This window comes from Neomonachus schauinslandi, chromosome 12 (assembly GCF_002201575.2).
Source record: "Neomonachus schauinslandi chromosome 12, ASM220157v2, whole genome shotgun sequence".
Taxonomy (NCBI): Eukaryota; Metazoa; Chordata; class Mammalia; order Carnivora; family Phocidae; genus Neomonachus; species Neomonachus schauinslandi.
Genome location: NC_058414.1, coordinates 94,506,410 through 94,524,693, shown reverse-complemented (window position 1 = coordinate 94,524,693; position 18,284 = coordinate 94,506,410). Strand labels below are relative to the sequence as shown.

At 44.6% G+C, this 18,284-nt stretch overlaps 1 protein-coding gene across 1 annotated transcript in view; it reads left to right on the top strand.

The window, feature by feature from the left end:
* Nucleotides 1-15,132, top strand: part of TCAF1 (TRPM8 channel associated factor 1) — a 28,822-nt gene extending 13,690 nt beyond the window's left edge. Inside the window, exons 2-8 of the mRNA XM_021692860.1 lie at nt 3,469-4,463; nt 4,720-4,817; nt 6,337-6,550; nt 6,847-7,086; nt 8,069-8,406; nt 9,738-9,988; nt 12,593-15,132. Of these exons, the coding sequence (XP_021548535.1) occupies nt 3,469-4,463; nt 4,720-4,817; nt 6,337-6,550; nt 6,847-7,086; nt 8,069-8,406; nt 9,738-9,988; nt 12,593-12,602 (2,146 nt within the window). The 3' untranslated portion in view covers nt 12,603-15,132. The remainder of the gene's footprint in view (nt 1-3,468; nt 4,464-4,719; nt 4,818-6,336; nt 6,551-6,846; nt 7,087-8,068; nt 8,407-9,737; nt 9,989-12,592) is intronic.
* Nucleotides 15,133-18,284: the final 3,152 nt, after the last annotated feature.

Below are 18,284 nucleotides of genomic sequence, written 5' to 3'. Positions count from 1 at the left end.
CAACACAATATTGGAGGAGAACGAAGTTGGGGGACTGACACTAGCTAAGGCTAACCATATAGCTACCATAATCAAGAGTGGTATTTGTGAAAGGACAGACTAATTGAACAGAATGGAGAGCCCAGAAAGAGACCTACATAACTATGGTCATATGATCTTTGACAAAGGAGGAAAGGCCATACCATGGAGAGAAGAAAGTCTTCAAAAATGATGATGGAACTGGACATCCACAAGCCAAAAAATGAATCTAGACACAGACCTTACAGCTTTCATAAAATAACTCAAAACAGATCACAGACCTAAATGTAAAACAACTATAAAACCCCTAGTAGATAACAGGAAGTAAGCCTAGATGACCTTGAATACGGCTATGACTTTTTAGATACAATACCAAGGATCCATGAAAGAGATAATTGATAGGCTGGGCTTCATTAGAATTAAAAACTTCTGCTCTGCAAAAGACCATGTCAAGAGAATAAGAAGGCAAGCCACAGACTGGGAGGAAATATTTGCAGAAGACATATCTGATAAAGGATTATTATCCAAAATATACAAAGAACTCTTAAAATAACAGTAAGAAAACAATCCAATTTTAAAAACGGTCCAAACACCTTAACAGACACCTCACCAACAAGATGTACAGATGTTAGATAATCATATGAAAAGACGCTTCACATTATGTGTCATCAGGGAAATGCAAAATACAATGAGATGTCACTAAACTGAAAATCCAAAACACTGACACCACCAAATGCTGATGAGGACTTGGAGCATCAGGAACTCTTGATTCATTGCTGATGGGAATGCAAAGCGGTACAGCCAGTTTGGAAGACGGTTGAGCTTAAACTAAACTGCTCTTACTATAGGATCCAGCAATCACACTCCTTGCTATTTATGCAAAGGAGTTACATCCACACAAAAACCTGCACACAGATGTTTGTATTTGTAGCAGCTTTGTTCATAATTGCAAAAACATGGAAGCAACCTAGATGTCCTTCAGGAGGTGAATAGATAAGTAAATTGTGGTACATTCAGACAATGGAATATTATTCAATGCTGAAAAGAAATGAGCTAATAAGCCATGAACAGACAGGAGGAACCTTAAATGCATGATCAATGCATGATTCCAACCAGATGACATCTGGAAAAGGCAAAACTATGGTGACAGTAAAAACCTCAGTGGTTGCCAGGGGTGGGATGAGAAGATGAATAGGCAGACCAAGAGTATTTTTAGGGCAGTGAAAATACTCTGTGTGATACCATAATTATAGATACATGTCATTACACCTTTGTCCAAACCCACAGGATGTACAACAACCGATAAACTCCATTTATCACTATTACTTCCTTGGGTGTTGGTTTTCTCAGGTTAGTTTGGTGCTTCTCTTTCGTGCTGTTACTTGTCATCAAATATTTGGCGATTCTTGTTTATGTAAATGTTAAATGGCATTGGAATTCTAGATTGATCATTATTGGTTACTGAAGTGTATTTTCTCAGTAATAATTATCTCCGTATTTTCTCAAAATCCCTATTCTTTTTTTCTTGATCTTTTTCTCTCACATATATGCAGTTACAGAGTTTTCTGTGCTCATGGGTTTCTGATCAGTTTGATTCCATTTGATTTATATTTTCAATAAATTTCTCACTAGCCCAGTTTACTGATTGTGCCCTTTACACAACTCAGTGCAATCATGGATTTATTCTGATTTTAAAGCTTTTGTTTCATTTCAGAAGAGAATGGGAAAGAAAAGTAAAAATCCAGTTCAGATTTTTTCAGTTTATGAACAAAAATTTATCTTCCCCAGCACACAAGTCATGGTTATTAGAAATAACAGATGCCTGAGGGTTCCCCCCCTCCTCCGGCTAAGCATGAGCAGGACCTCACCTAGGGTCATTGTCATTGTCTAGATGAGATGCTAGTGATTCAGTGTCTGGGCCTCAAGTTTGCACATTCAGTATCACCCACCTAATCATAATAGCTAATGTATAAACCCTGATGCCAATGTATTAATCTAAAACACAGTAGCTTACCTTTTCACTGACTTCACTTGTCAAACAATTAATTGCATGAAATTTATAAACAGAACTCCTTATTAGAATCAAAACACATTTTTCATTTAATTTTGTATACAGGTATAAAGTAACAAAAACTCTTATTTATTTATTTTTTTATTATTATTATGTTATGTTAATCACCACACATTACATCATTAGTTTTTGATGTAGTGTTCCATTGATTCATTATTTGTGTAAAACATTTAAAATTAATATTGTTAATTGTAGAATCACCAAATTAAAGATAGACTGTGCAAGCTATTCCTTGAGAAATAGATATGTCACAGAACTAGAACATTCTGCTTGGCCTGGCCCCTGACTTCCTTGTGTAGGCAGATGATCATCAGAAGCAAGATTATCATCACAAGGCGGTTTGGTAAACTTGGAATCAGAGCGAGAAGAGCTAGTTGAATTATTTCAGTGGTTAGTGCTTCGAGGAGCAGGAGAGTCACTAGTAAGGTGATACCTTTGTCTTGAGGAAAGGATCGTACCTACTAAGAGCACAACAGTCTCCCATCAGTTACCTGGAGTTTTTGCAGCCACAGAGAGAGAGCACCACACAAACACACAGTGACGTCTACCTGACCCCCGTTTTTCAGTGTTTGCGTGCACTGCCTTCTGACCGTATGGTTGCCAACCTTTACCTAACAAAAGTGGCATAACCAGCTCTGGGGTCTCCAGCTTTTAGAAGTCACTCTACCTTTCCCCCCTAATGATCCCACTAGGTACCCAGGACTGCATCTCCCGTTTGGGGGATATGGGTGTCCTGAGGTCTTACAGGGGTTTGATGGCCACAGACAGGTCCGGATAGACTGAGAAACACCTTGTAGCATGGATATTTGGCTCCTGTAAGCCAGCAAGGAATGGGTGGAGTGTTGGGTGCAGACAGTCAATCCTTTTGGGTTCAGGTAACAAGAGGGTCTCTACTAGAGTTGAAGCCAGCCAGCTCCCCTGCCCCACCTTTTGAGATAAGAGTGAGTCTTCAACGGTGCCACCAACTCAGCCCTCCGCTGACTTTACTTGAAAATTGGCTGCATGAAATGTATAAATAAGACTCTTTATAAGAATGAAAACACAATTGCCCATTCAGTTATTTATGTAATGCCCAACAGGCTGAAATAAACACTTAAATCTAGAATAGTTAAGACACGATATCGGGTAAACATGGCAGAGCTTCCTTTGAAGGATTTGCATTCCAAGAATGAGCAGAGCAGAATGAATGTCCCTCTGCCTTCCCTCAGACCAGCCTGCACACCCAGTGAGGTCAGATATGTCTACTTTGTTCTCCCGGCTCTCCTGCAAGAGCCAACGGCCATCACGTCAGTAAAGCTGATGCTTGCCGTATGTGGGGCGCCGTTCTCAGAGCTTGATGTGGTCACTCCTTTAATAGAGAACACCTGTGGCTTTTGCAGCTGTGAAGATGACCTCTCCGAGGACAGAGAGGAGCTCCTGCACGGGATTTCAGAGCTGGACATCAGCAACTCGGATTGCTTCCCCTCCCAGCTGCTAGTGCACGGGGCTCTAGCCTTTCCCCTGGGGTTAGATTCCTACCATGGCTGTGTCATAGCGGCGGCCCGCTATGGCCGGGGCCGGGTGGTCGTGACCGGCCACAAGGTATTATTCACCGTGAGCAAACTCGGCCCCTTTCTGCTCAATGCCGTGCGCTGGCTGGACGGGGGCCGCCGAGGCAAGATCGTGGTGCAGACAGAACTGAGGACACTGAGCGGCCTGCTCGCGGTGGGGGGCATAGACACCAGCATTGAGCCCCATCTGACCAGTGATGCGAGTGTCTACTGCTTTGAACCCGTGAGTGATGTGGGGGTCAAAGAGCTGCAGGAGTTTGTAGCCGAGGGCGGGGGACTGTTTGTTGGCGCCCAAGCCTGGTGGTGGGCCTTCAAGAACCCTGGAGTGTCCCCTTTGGCTCGGTTCCCAGGAAACCTCCTCCTCAACCCCTTTGGCATCAGCATCACAAGCCAAAGCCTCAATCCAGGGCCCTTCCGTACGCCTAAAGCAGGGATAAGGACCTATCACTTCCGCTCCACTCTGGCCGAGTTCCAAGTTATAATGGGCAGGAAGAGAGGGAACGTGGAAAAGGGCTGGTTGGCCAAGCTGGGGCCGGACGGTGCAGCTTTCCTCCAGATCCCCGCTGAAGAGATCCCTGCCTACATGTCTGTGCATCGGCTCCTGAGGAAGCTGCTGAGTCGCTATCGGCTCCCAGTTGCAACCCGAGAGAACCCCGTTATCAATGACTGCTGCAGGGGTGCTATGCTTTCCCTGGCCACTGGCCTGGCCCACTCTGGAAGTGACCTCTCTCTGTTAGTGCCAGAAATCGAAGACATGTACAGCAGCCCCTATCTGCGCCCCTCGGAGTCTCCTATCACTGTTGAGGTCAACTGCAACAATCCAGGTACGGAATGGGGGCGGAGCGCCCAGCGTGGGGTCCTGTGGGAACGGGGTCTGATGGCTTCAGAAGGCCATCTCCACCCTTGGCCATGCACTTCAAGGAGATGGGGGTGGGGGTTTTAAGTAACATTTGCAAGAGCTGAGTCAGGGCAGCATGAAGGGAGAGAGCCGTGCAGAGTTCCCGAAGGGGCCGTGGATTCGCCGGACGGAGATGGCATCACGGAGGAGGGGTAAAGTCTGTCCTTCCTGTGCTCTGGCAGGCACCAGATATTGCTGGATGAGCACTGGGCTCTACATTCCTGGAAGGCAGATTATAGAGGTCTCACTGCCTGAAGCTGCTGCCTCTGCTGATCTGAAGGTAAGGCCGTGCCCCATCTCCACATGACACAGACCCAGATGTTCTGGCTCTCACAGTTGCCATCTTATTTGATCCTCGTAAAAACCCTATTGGCAATGTGGGGCATGTACTTTTATCCCATTTTAAGGATGAGGCAACTGAGTTGCGGGTGCAGGTGGACTGAAAATATCGATCTAGTACACCTAAAACTAATGTAACACTGTGTGTCCACGATACTCCAGTCAATCAGCCAATAGATCTGATTCATTTCAGAGCCCAGGACTCAAACCTAACCAACTCCTGGCTCTTAAATTTTGTGCTCTTCACTTATGTCCCAGAGTGGGGAATAAGAAAGGCACCAAACAGGGGCGCCTGGCTGGCTCAGTCAGTAGAGCCTGCGATTCTTAATCTCAGGGTCGTGAGTTCAAGCCCCACGTTGGGCATGGAGCCTACTTTAAAAAATAATAATAAAAATTTTTTAAAACTAAAAAAACAAAAGGCACCAAATGGAGGGCACCCGGGCATGCAGAAGTGTTCAATCAATCTCAGTTCCCTTTCTGTGCTCATCCAATCTCCCATTGGAGCGCAGGGTCTTTCTGCCTCTTTCCTGTGACACTGAGGACTGTTCCTGGCTCCCCTGGTCCCCCTTCAGCTGTCATTTTCTTTTTTTTTTTTTTTTTAAGATTTTATTTATTTATTTGACAGAGAGAGGTAGAGACACAGCGAGAGAGGGAACACAAGCGGGGGGAGTGGGAGAGGGAGAAGCAGGCTTCCCGCTGAGCAGGGAGCCCGATGCGGGGCTCGATCCCAGGACCCTGGGATCCTGACCTGAGCCAAAGGCAGACGCTCAACGACTGAGCCGCCCAGGCGCCCCTAGCTGTCACTTTCATACACACACACACTCTGTTCGAAAATTAAGTAGCCATCCTGCTTTGTCGCCCTGAAGAGTCGTTGTGACAGGTAGGGTCTGTTCTGTGCCCTTGTTCTGGGACTTGTTTAGCATAAACCTGGGAGAACGATCCCAGGACTCCACTCAGTACAGGAGCCGCTCCATTGGCCCAGGAGAGGAGCCCTGGAGAACGGGAGGAACTGAATCCACCCTCCAGTTCATGAGCTGGTCACGCTGCCTCCCCCTGCACCTCCTCCCCAGTCAGCAAAAGTCCCAAGTCAGCAAGTCCCCTCTGCCCCGTTCCCAAGGCAGAGTCACCACAACGAAATAGGCAACCCAGGATTCTGTGGGTTCCAGAGACACCCAGGGGCCTTTGTGGGAGTCAGCCCTCCTCAGCATTAGCCTATGGGCTGCACCTATGGGTGCCCCTCACTTCAGTGTCTAAACATGACCCTGTGTGGAGCTGACACCCCAGGGAGGACGTTTACGTAAAACACGATTCGGTCCACACAGCCCCGAGGAATGATGGAATGGCATGGGCTTGCATGGGGTCATGGCCCAGTGGCCTTTCCTGTCCCCACCTCGTGGGAGCCCTCCCTCTCCACCTGCACACACCCCAAGGCGACTCTTAGGGGGATCTCTCTGCTCCAGATACAGATCGGCTGCCACACGGATGACCTGACCAGAGCCAGCAAGCTGTTCCGAGGCCCACTCGTGATTAACCGGTGCTGCTTGGACAAGCCCACCAAGTCGATCACCTGCCTCTGGGGCGGCCTGCTCTATATCATCGTGCCTCAGAGCAGCAAACTGGGCTCTGTGCCCGTAACTGTTAAGGGGGCCGTGCATGCCCCATACTACAAGCTGGGTGAGTGGGAGCCGTGGGGAGTGGGAGAGCTGGGTCAGGAGATCATCTGGGGCTGTTTGGTGTAGGAGGAGAGAAACTCTGGGCTGGTAGAGGGGAGGAAGCTAAGTTTCCTTAGATTCAGCACTGGGGCCAAGGAGATGAAGACCAAACCACATTCTTGGAGACTTCCTAGAAGGATCAAAGGGGAGATATGGTCACTCATGACCTCGGTCTTTCCCTCCCGGGGTTCAAGTTGGATGTTTTAACATAAGGGATTTGGGAAAGCGAGTTTCAAGCCCCATGGCCTCTCTTCCCAGGGGAGACCTCCCAGGAGGAGTGGAAGAGGTGCATCCAGGAGAATCCAGGTCCCTGGGGAGAGCTGGCTACGGACAACATCATCCTGACAGTGCCAACCGCCAATCTCCGCACGCTGGAGAACCCTGAGCCGCTGCTTCGCCTCTGGGACGAGGTGATGCAGGCTGTGGCACGGCTGGGGGCTGAGCCCTTCCCTCTGCGTCTGCCTCAGAGGATCGTTGCTGACGTGCAGATCTCAGTTGGTGGGTGCTCTGTGCATGCCGCCCCTGACAGCCTTCCTTTCTTTCAACAGACAAGCAGTGGGCAGCCAGCATGGTAAAAACGTTTTTCTAGCAAGACATACAAGATGTAAGTCTTGCTATTTAAACGAAAGGGGGGAGATATGTATTTAAAAAAATAGACTCAGCCAAATCCCCCAACAAAACAATTGGAAACTACCTAAGTACCCAACAGTATGGAATGGTTAAGTAATATATGGACAGACACTGAGGAAAATTTCTAAAGTGGTATTTTGATGGCATAAGGAAATATGATGGGATTATGGGACATGAGAAAAGAGGGCTGTGGAACTGTATGTGAGCAGCATGTGAAATAATGAACAGTCTAAGTCGGCATGTCAAGACTTGTCCTCCAACAGCCAGAAGAACGCAGGAACAAAGTGCTAGGCTTTCACAGGAGTCCCACTGGGGGCTTCAAGGAGAAAGTAAAAGTGGTGGGGAGTCTCCCCCCAGGGTCACAGTTGTTGGGAGAAGGAATTTAACAACGTTGAGGACACGGAATGAAGAGATCTCTGCCAGTGGGTCAAGAGCCTTACAAATCAGGGGGTGTGTAGAAATGAAAGAACGATGGAAATTTCTTTAGACCCCAGTTTTCTTGCCTTACGGAGATGATTACTATAAAGTAGCCTCAACGTGGGGAACACCATTTCTAAATAATGAGAAGGGGAAACCACCATCCAAGAGTTCTCCATTTTGAGAAAAGAATATGATGAGACAGATTCACATGACAGGACACCCGCACAGAAGTGAAAAAGCTGGAGAGTAACATGAAGGGCTGTTTGTAACGTGCGTCAGACCCGTTACTGTCAGGCCAGAGTGAGGGTGGGGGAGAGCCCTGGTGGGCCTCGTGTGGATTGCCCTTCTGAGCCTTACGGGGTTCTGGAAGTCCTGGTAAAGACGGGTGGGGAGCGTTCTAACCCCTCTTCCCTCCCTCCTGCGTTCCCAGGCTGGATGCATGCCGGGTACCCCATCATGTGCCATCTGGAATCTGTGCAGGAGCTCATCAATGAGAAGCTCATCAGAACCAAGGGGCTGTGGGGCCCCGTCCACGAGCTTGGCCGCAACCAGCAGCGGCAAGAGTGGGAGTTCCCCCCGCACACCACCGAGGCTACCTGCAATCTGTGGTGTGTTTACGTGCACGAAACGGTCTTGGGCATCCCTCGAGGCCGGGCGAATATTGCTCTGTGGCCTCCAGTTCGGGAGAAGAGAGTCCGAATCTACCTGGGCAAGGGTCCCAATGTGAAAAACTGGAATGCGTGGACTGCGCTGGAAACGTACCTACAGGTACTGGGCAAGAAGGGAGGGGGATGGGAAACCCCGCGGGGGGACCGCCCGTGCAACCTCGAGAGGGGACACCCTAGTGACCCCAAAGCGGACTTAATTGCCTCAGCTGCACCCTCACGCCATGATTTTGAGGAGATTCATGAGAGTAGATAGAAAGCACCAAGGCAGAGGCGAGGACAGTACTCTTCAGTTACCATGGCTTGCTCTGAAGCCGGACATACCTGAGACTGAAGCCAAACCATGTCACGGAATAGCTATCTAACACCAAACACCATGCCCACCCCCCCACACACACACGTTATGGGAGGGGACCCATCATTTTCCTTAGAAACTGCCTCAGTTTCTCCCTCAGAGGCAATCCAAGATGCCTCAGTGGCCTGCACGTGAGGTTGCCTCTGCCTTTGAACTATTGTCCAGCATCCAAGTTCCCTCCCCCGAGTCCCTGGAGCGGCTCCCAGGCCACCATGCAGAGTCTCACCACCTGGGATTCCGGAACTCAGTCTCCAGCCAGGTTCTTCCACGTGCCCGACTTCCTCTCTGTGTGTACCCACTGCCCCGAGAACGATAGCGAAACTGCCCGGAGACTCTAACCTCGTCGCTGGGGCCACTTCACCCCAGGGACAAAAGTTGTTCAGCTGTGAAATCCAGCTGAGGGTGTTTCAGAGAACTGCTACTGTCCATCCTAACCTTAAAGCGCCATAACCCAGCCTCACACGGGCTTTTTCCAGGGGCCTCGGGCCAGCTGCCTTTTCCTAAAATGATGCCTTACTTAACTTCTTTCCAACCACCTAGACTATACATCATCTTCTGTTTCTACCGGACTTACTTTTTTTTCCTAAAGGCCATGTCAGTAGCCTTACAGATTGGCACAGACCTGTGACTGATGCAGGTTATGTCCGGGTAAGGGAGAGGGGGATAGTTCTCCTGTTTTGGGGGTTTAACTTTGCAGCTGTGAAAGATTCAAGGATTTTTTTCACTTCAGTCAGCTTTAAACCCTTGTGTGATATCCTCTCGACACTTCCACGATGGAGTGAGCTACCACCTAATGACGTAGGTGGTAAATACTGATAATAATCATGACCGTGATTACCACAGCCATCCTTTATTGAGTGTCTGCTCCATGCTGAGCACCTCGCTAGCTCAGAGGCCCCATTAAGATAAGACAGAGAGAGTAGCCCATGAGGCCAGCAGCTAGAACTGCAGAGAGGGCCAGTGACAGAAATGAAACTAATGTTTTTGGGGGTTAAATACATTACATTAATTTATTATAGTGTTTTTGGGGTCTTTCTGTGGATTAAATGTCTCCTCCTGCTGCCCCTTTCTCTCCCCAGCTACAGGAGGCCTTTGGTTGGGAGCCATTCATCCGTCTCTTCACTGAGTATAGGAACCAGACCAACTTGCCCACAGATAATGTTGACAAAATGAATCTGTGGGTGAAGATGTTCTCCCACCAAGTGCAGAAGAATCTGGCTCCGTTCTTTGAGGCCTGGGCCTGGCCTATCCAGAAGGAAGTGGCTACCAGCCTGGCCTATCTGCCTGAATGGAAGGAAAATATTATGAAATTATACCTCCTCACACAGATGTAAGGAGTGCCCAGCGAGGTGGCAGGTAGAGAGGTTTGGGGAGGTAGGCAGAGATGGGGATTCATTCCTCGACCTCTGTCTCTTAGGGTTCTAGCCTTGTGCTCTTGGCTCATTGCCCCCATATCTTAATACCTAGTAGTTCTAGCTCTAGGAAGTGGGTTAAGAACACAGCAAAAAGGGGAATCAGAATTCCTTAGGAGCAAGGCCTTCTGTTTATGAGTCTCATTCCTCTGCTCTCAGCTATCATATTCCCCCCTGGCCCTATTTTGGCCTGGTTCTGAGAGCTTTGGCATCTGCCTCTATGCCAGCCCTTGGTTCACCACTATGGGCCATGGCCCTTGCGGGTGGTTCTTATCCTGACATCCTGAGGACTCTCTGGGCTTTTGTTTTTGACCAGTTGTTCCAAACACCTGACCATAGAATCCACTGAAACACAAATTTACCAGGATAAGCAGACAGTTCCTTGATATTCTGTGTCTAAGGTAGTTTTCAAAGAGTTTGGAAAGCAGTCTGGTGTAGTAGAAAGAGCCCATGGCTAGCGTTAGCTCTTGGGGAAGTCATTGTGTCTCTACTCACATTTCCTTGTGTGTGAGATGAGGACAAAAATCCCTGCCTCACAGGGTTGTCGTGAAGACTCAGACTGACAGTTCTGAAGAGGTTTGTGAACGTAGGGATTCTTCTATGTTCTGCTGGCCCCCAGAATAGTGAGCTGAGTACTCCCCTTCTCTCGCCATAGCCTAGAGGTTAAGACCATCATCTCTAAGAGTAGACTCCCCGCATCCAAAGCCTGGCTCTTCCACCTGTTAGTCACATGACTCTGGGCAAGTTCCTCATAAAATGGGATCTATTTCATAGAATTATTGTGAGGATTAAATTTTAGTCCCTCTAAAAGGAATTAGAACAGTGCCTGGCAGTTGGTAGGTATTGAGAAAGTGCCAGGTGCCTTCATTACTAATTGGCATTAATTAATCATTTCAGAACTAGACTACCCTTTTACATGGCATTTACAGATGCGGTATGATCCATCCCATCCCATCCTACACTCTAAACACCGGCCTCTCAAAGGACTGGGGTCCATTGCTTTATGAGCTCTAGGATCTACAGGATCCACGGGCTCTAAATTCATAGTGGGGGTCTTACTAGCTACTTGGGGTTTGGTCTCTTTATTCAATTCCATCTTTCAGGTAAAATTCCTTCTTCGATTAAATCAAGAGTGGAAGTCACTTGAAAAATCAGAACAAATCCATGAGGGCGTTTGTCTTTAGCAAACAATGGGCATCCGACTTAGGGATGGTGTTCCTATCAGATTCCTATCACTGCCCAGAATTCCTTACTAGTTTGGCAGATAAAGTCCACACGCAGAGAGAATCTTGACTTCAGAACCAGATAACTGGATACGACTGACCCAAATTTTATTTAATTACAATGCAAAGATTTTCTCAAGTTTTCTTCTAATCCTATTCAAAACCTCCCATTTCCGTGTAATTTTAACTAGAGTTGAGGCTCTGGGATTAATGCACACATCCAGCCAGTTTTCCTTTAGACCGCTTATATTTATTTGGATGTAGTTGTTTCAGTACACTATTTTATTTGCCTTATTAAGAATTGGGTGGATGCAGAGACAAGATTTGACCTAGAGAGTGTTTTTCTATGGGTTCCTTTATTATGTCATTTCTTAATCCTAGAAGTCTTTTCCCTTATTTCATGAATATCTATCATCTAGATGCTTTAAACATAGATGATGTTGGATATTCATTCAACATTTGAAAAAAATTCTATTGATTAGTTAGAAGTCTATCAATTAGATAGTATGTGCCAAATACTGTACTTGTTCTTTTATATAGATTGTTTAATTTAATCTTCACAATAATCTTATGAGATGGAAATTTATCGCTCCCCTTTTAGGAAGAAGTGAACTGAATTTTACAGAGATCAAGTAAATTGCCTAAGTCTACACTGCTAATAAATGGTAGACCTGGGATTTAAACCTGGGCACTCTGATTACAGAATGGGTGTTAATAACTACAGTGCTTTGAATATGCAAATAAATGAGTAAATGAAGAAACCGGCCAGCAAACAGAAGGACCTTTATGTCCCTACTTGCCAGCACTTTGCCTGCTTGTACTCACTCCTCATCCAATTTTATCAGAACAGAAAGTCCCTTTGTTTCTCCCAAATGCCAGTTAAAAGGAAGAACTTGAGGTAGGCTCCTAAGGTACATCCCAAAGACAGTGACCCATTTAGCATCATCCAGGTCTCTCAGATCCCAGTTTATTCAGGTTTCATTTATCATCTCTAGGGCACCATGAAAGCATTCTAGTAGGGTACTGGGTTTTGAATGATGGGTTATTTTGGTAAAGTGCCTGACTCCCAAAAGTCCCAGACATTGCATGTTCTCAGCAAGGAAATCAGATTCTTAGTCTTCTAGAATAATATTTGTATCCATCCTGGCCCTCTTTAGTTCATTTTTAGCATTATGGCCCTGGGGACCGTCTTAAAATAGGAAGCTATTCATGTCACTCCCCTGTCTGAAAGCTTCCAGTGGGACTTCGAATATAAGATGACGAACTGAGCATATAAGTTTACCTCCCCTCCCTCCCTAGGCCCCACTGAAATTGAAGTCAAGAAATGCAAGAGGGAATTGACACATCTCAGCAAAGAAAACTAAACAGATTTGATTATAACTGAAGAAGATCTCAACACATTTCTGGAAGAGAGAAAGTGGATGAAGCATGAGAATGAATGAAAGAGTGAAGGTATCTTTCAGACAGAATAGAAGCTGATCTGAATAACATAATTCCAAAGAAACATGAGCACCTGAAAAGTCTACAAAGAGTTATACCAGTTGTAAAATTGAATCCCATCCTATTCTGCCCCAACCATTGTGCATAGAATACAGGCAGTCTATAATTGGTATCCATTACAAATCTATTGTTCTTGTTGTTGTTTGTATAGAAATTGAATAAACTGCCTGAGGAGAGGTAGGAGTTGGTGCCCCAGAATAAAATTTCTCTTTTTGTGGAAATAAGTGACCCCTAGCCTATCGGCTAATCCTCTGAATGTTGAAACCCCTCCTCAAGTAACCCTAGTGCTTCTAGTCCTGGAAGAGGCTTATTGGAGAAACAGATCCAAGCATACACTGGCAGAGGACACCCACACCAACTCCTGTAACAGTTAACAGTTATATTGATTCTTAAATGAAAACAGTCAGCTAGGAATCCCGTCTTTGGGCATCGGGGGGGTGGAGGAGGAGGACCAGGGGAGGAGCATTTAAGAAAAATAATCAGTTAGAATTAGGACACTTGAAAAATACAACAAGCTCTAGAGGAAACAAAGTGAACATGGAAAGAATAACTTTAAAATCTGTATCTTCAGAGAGATTTGAGGTGTATTTGTAAGATGAGTACAGAATGCTACACAGAAATGAAAAACTGAGAATAAAAGAGCCCTTGAAAGTGAAATAAAACTGCCCAAAATATTCAGTGGACAGGCTGGAAAATATAGTTGAGGGAAACTCCTTAGATATAGAACAAAAAGAAATAGCAGAAAAAAATAAAGAAATGAAAAGATCTAGACAATCAATATCTAAGCATTAGGACTTTCTGGAAAAGAGAACATAAAAAAATATAGGTGAAGAAATAAAAAGGACAAAAAATGAAGAACAGAAAGACCCACGTCTCCAGATTGAGGAGCCCCAATACAACCTACGTCTACACACAATCTTGTGAAATTTTGGAATATTAAGGATACAGGGAAGATGTTAAAAGTGCCCAAAGAGAAAATAAAGTTAAGTCATCACAATTAGCTCAACTAAAACAGGAATAAGAAATAGACTGGCAGCAGATTTTTCATTAGCAATACTGAATGCTAGAAGCCAGTGGAGCAATTTCTTCACTTACAGAAAATTTTTGTACTCAGAATAACATAGCAAGCCAAACTGTCAAGAGTAGTGTCAAAATAAAGACCTTTTCTGACATGCAAGTTTTCAGAAAGTCTACCTACTTTGCACCCTTTCTGAGAAAGTACCTCGAGGAAGTTCTCCGACAAAATGATGAGGAAAACTGGGAAAGAGGAAAAAACAGAATCCAGAAAACAATGGATCACACCCAGGAGGTGTCACTCTAGCAGACCCATTTCAGATGAGAGTACACAGTCTCGGGCTCTTTGGGGAAAGTATGCATTCTGTTCCATAGATAGTTTCATTGAGAAGCTGGAATGTATGAGTATATGGAGGACATACATTCTTTAGTCAGCAAAAAGAAAACAGAAATAAGTCAAGACATTTGGGTCCAAATGTGAAACAACAACAAAAACTCACAGGATATAAGAAGAGACTCAATTGGACATTGGCGGTAGGTACATCTCCTTACAAGAGGCACGGGCTTCATGAACACTGGATATGTACGGGAGAAAATGGCCTAGCTTCTACTCAGCTCTCAGTAAACATGATTTACTTAGCCAAAGTAATGCAGATGCTGTTTGTTGGTATTCAGTGTTCTGATCAGCCTAGAGACAAAACATGAAAGGCTTACTGTTTTATTCAGGAATGAAACTGAAAATAATTAATTCTGACGAATTAAGAAACAAGAGAGCAGAAAGAGGTTGAGAATTGGTTGGCGGAAGAGAGGTGTCAGGAAGAGCGGGGCTACTTAGATATTCACAGTGGGAATGAGAAGATAAAGTCCGCAGCTAATGGAACAAGAACCGGAGGATAGTATATTGTCCAAAGTTATAAATTAAATCAATAGAAGTCTTAAAAATGGCGTATCTATCAAAAATTTGGGAAAGGATAGGCATAGGAAAGGTGGGGATAGTGTAAGTTAAATCCTTATCTTTTGTAATGGGGAATTATTAAAGATTGTCTAAAGTTAATAAGTCAAGAATTATTGTTCAGACATATTATTTAATGTTAGCAAGTTAGTCAACAGAAGATCTAAAAATAGAAATTGTTAAATGCATTGCCTCTAGGGAATGGGTCTAGGGTTAAAAGGGGTGGGGTGGGAAACTGTGTTTTTCATTTCAAGTCCTTCTGTACTATTTAATTTTTTACCTTGTGCATGTATTTGAAAAATTTTTAATAAACTCAAATAAAAATTCTTCAGTGACCTCATATTGACTAAGATATGCCCCAACCAAAACCCTTAAAATGGCTTATGATGCCCTCTGATACTTGGATCCACCTGATGTGTCCAGGTTCATCGTATCTCCCCATTACTCTCTGGTTCTAGCCATACTAAATATCTTCGAGCTATTCACACCTCACCTTCTCGTTTCCACAGGTGTTCCACAAAAAGCAAAGCCTGCCCCTGATCTCACCATGTATCTGAGATTAAGCTTACTCTCTAGCAGATTTTCAATATTTGTTGAGTGAGGGAACACTCATCAGGTGTTGCATGAAGATGGCCAACCAGTGTTCCTTCCCAAGAAGGTGTATGATATTTGTCCCTATTCCAGGAAGTAGTTCAAGATCATATCGGTTTGTAAGTTTGCCTGTATTCCTATTCATCTGACAATTTTAGAAAGTTTTAGTCCTATATGAGACCAGATGGTGTCAGAGGATTTCATCCATCAGTCTCCTTGTTATATTCCTTGCCACTTTGCTTGAACATCATAATCTGCTTTCTGCTGTTCCCCCCCGCCGCTTCCCCCACCATATTTTGGAGAAGCAGTCAACTCTAAAGGGGAGATCTTCAGGCTCCCAAATTTCTTGTGTCTTGCTATTCCTAGTCTCTTGGTGGCTCTTCTTTCTCTGCTAGTTTACTTTCTTCTATTTTCTAACTCCCAAGGCCAGATAGAGCTTCCTAAGGAATATTGGCCTTACATCCTTACATATTGGCCTTACAGATCAGTCTGATATATTTAGTCCCTAAACCAATGTCCCCACCTGATGTCCCAACCTCATCTAATATATATGCCTAGCAAGCCAACAGATAACCAGCTATAGCCTTAGATGTTGACTATTTTTGCTGACAAAAGTAACCCATGCTACCCCTTCTTCCAAGACTACATCACATCTGTGTTCTTTATTCCTTCAAAGCTTTTGGACCCCTGCTCAGCTTCCATTTTGAAAAGGATTTCCTTCTTTGACCCTCATCATTGAAATCAATCTTCCAAGTGTCGTAGAGAAGGAATGATGATTGATCCTCTACTTTTCAGACATCTTCTAACTACACACACACACACACACACACACACACACACATACACTCCACATCTAATTCAAGAGAGCTATAGAAATGCTATTTATACATGTGGATTCTTATACATTTGAATGCTATAAAGAAGCATTTCTTTGTGAGGAAAGGTTGTGTAGATTAAGTTACTGTCAATGTTCTATCCTCATGTTGGATGATTAGTTTTATAGTATTCAGCATATTAGGAAAAAATAGAATAAATGAATGAGTAAATTAAAAAAAAAAAAACATGCATTGACCAGTGATGGCAGTACCAGGAGCCAAGGATTATGTTAACACAAATATGTGTACATGAGGGCCATTAAAACGTTACTTCTGTTCATCTGAACTATACAGGAACTCAAATATACATAATTAAGGAATACATACATGTAGGTACTAAAAATTTCTTTGCATGAACTGCCTAAATTTTGACATAAAATTCACTTTCACAGACTGCCAAAATTATTTAGTATAATTTTGAGATCTGAAATAATACAGGTGAGAGGGAGACAGTGAGGGTGGGAGCTAGGAGGGCAAAATGATCAAATGCAGAACATGAAAACAATGAAATCACAGACCCCACAGACACAGAAGACATCCCTCCCTTCCTCAGTACAACCTGGAACCCAGGGCCAAGTATATATAACAGGCTATACCTCTGCCCCATCCTGTTATCTGAAAAGCGTCTGTGCTTTAAATAAGAGCCAAGTGCCTGAAAGAGTTCACAAACTCTTCCCTCAGCCTCCAGCAGGATGGAGAGAGGCAACTCCAACTTTTTGTTTTGTTTTTTAACATGGAGTTTCTCCTTTTGTTCTTGCTGTCAGAGCAGCCTTGAGACCAAACTGTTACCAAGGAAACAATACTAAGCCTCAACCAAGGCTTTTGACATTTATTCACAAGACTTGTGGCACTGTGAGCTTGTCCATTGGTAACAAACAGTCAAAGCCTAGAGCAGACTTAAGTCTCAATGCTCCTAGGAAACTGAGATTAAACTATAAAAAGGCGAACAGCTGACTCGTGTCAGTAGGGTTGGAGTGACCTTTGGATAATGCCTAGTGGATCTCTGGTACTGGATCAAGAAGAGTGTTTAATGGGATGGGGAGGAGAGAATACGCTCAGGTATGACAGATGATGGTATTCATGCGCTCCAGCCAAAGACCACCAGCAACACACCCATAGTTGAACAAGTTGGATCCCAGTGAGAGTAAACACTGCAGGAAACTGGGCATCTCAGTAAAAGGGTGTTAAAAGACACTACTAGAGAATTTGGGCTTTGGGTGGATAATTTTGGGGAGAGTCTAAGGAAGCAAGGGTAATTCTATGATTGTCTCAGTAAACATCATCTATTGGTGGGGATGACTGAAGTGCCCATAGAGCTATAATTGGTTTCTGAAAAAGTAGCAGGTCCTCATTTTAGACAAGAAAGAGGGATATTTGGTATTGTGTGGTTGCCCAGGGATCTTGTTCTTGCCTTGCTTGATCATGCTCTCAGAGTGCTCTTGTTTGATGTGGTTGTTCTATGAAATTGTTCATGTACAAAGGGGAAAAACAGTGCCTAGCTGTGAGTGTGTCAGACAAGTGCCTGCATGTCAACAGGTGCTTTTGTTTTCTTCCTCAGCCCAAAAGAATGGATGAAGAGCCATTGTTCCTCTTACACAATATTAAAATATGCATTCCTCTTGACTGAACATGGGGATAAATTGGGAAAAAAATTAATATCACAGGGTACCCAAGAGTGACCCTTGCAAAGGATGACTCCTTAATGCTGCCCTAGACAGGATGTTATAACTTGGTTATAACTCAAAATGAAGTTGGGACCACAAGTCAATGCTAACGGGTCACTTCCTTATTGTCTGAAACATCCCCCCTTCTGAATGTAGATGCCCTGAGCCGTTCCAGGAGGAATAGAAAGTAGGCTTTAGGGCAGCAGTTTGCTTTTACCTAGCAGGAATAACGTAACAATAATATACCTTCACAATCTGTGTAAATGCACTTGCTAATTGAGTCACACAGAGAAAAACTGGAATTTAAAGTGGAAACTAAAGATGCCTTTACATTAGATACATAATGCTTTTCTGAAAGGAGTAGCGGAAGCCATTTTCTCCTGCGCTCAAACACC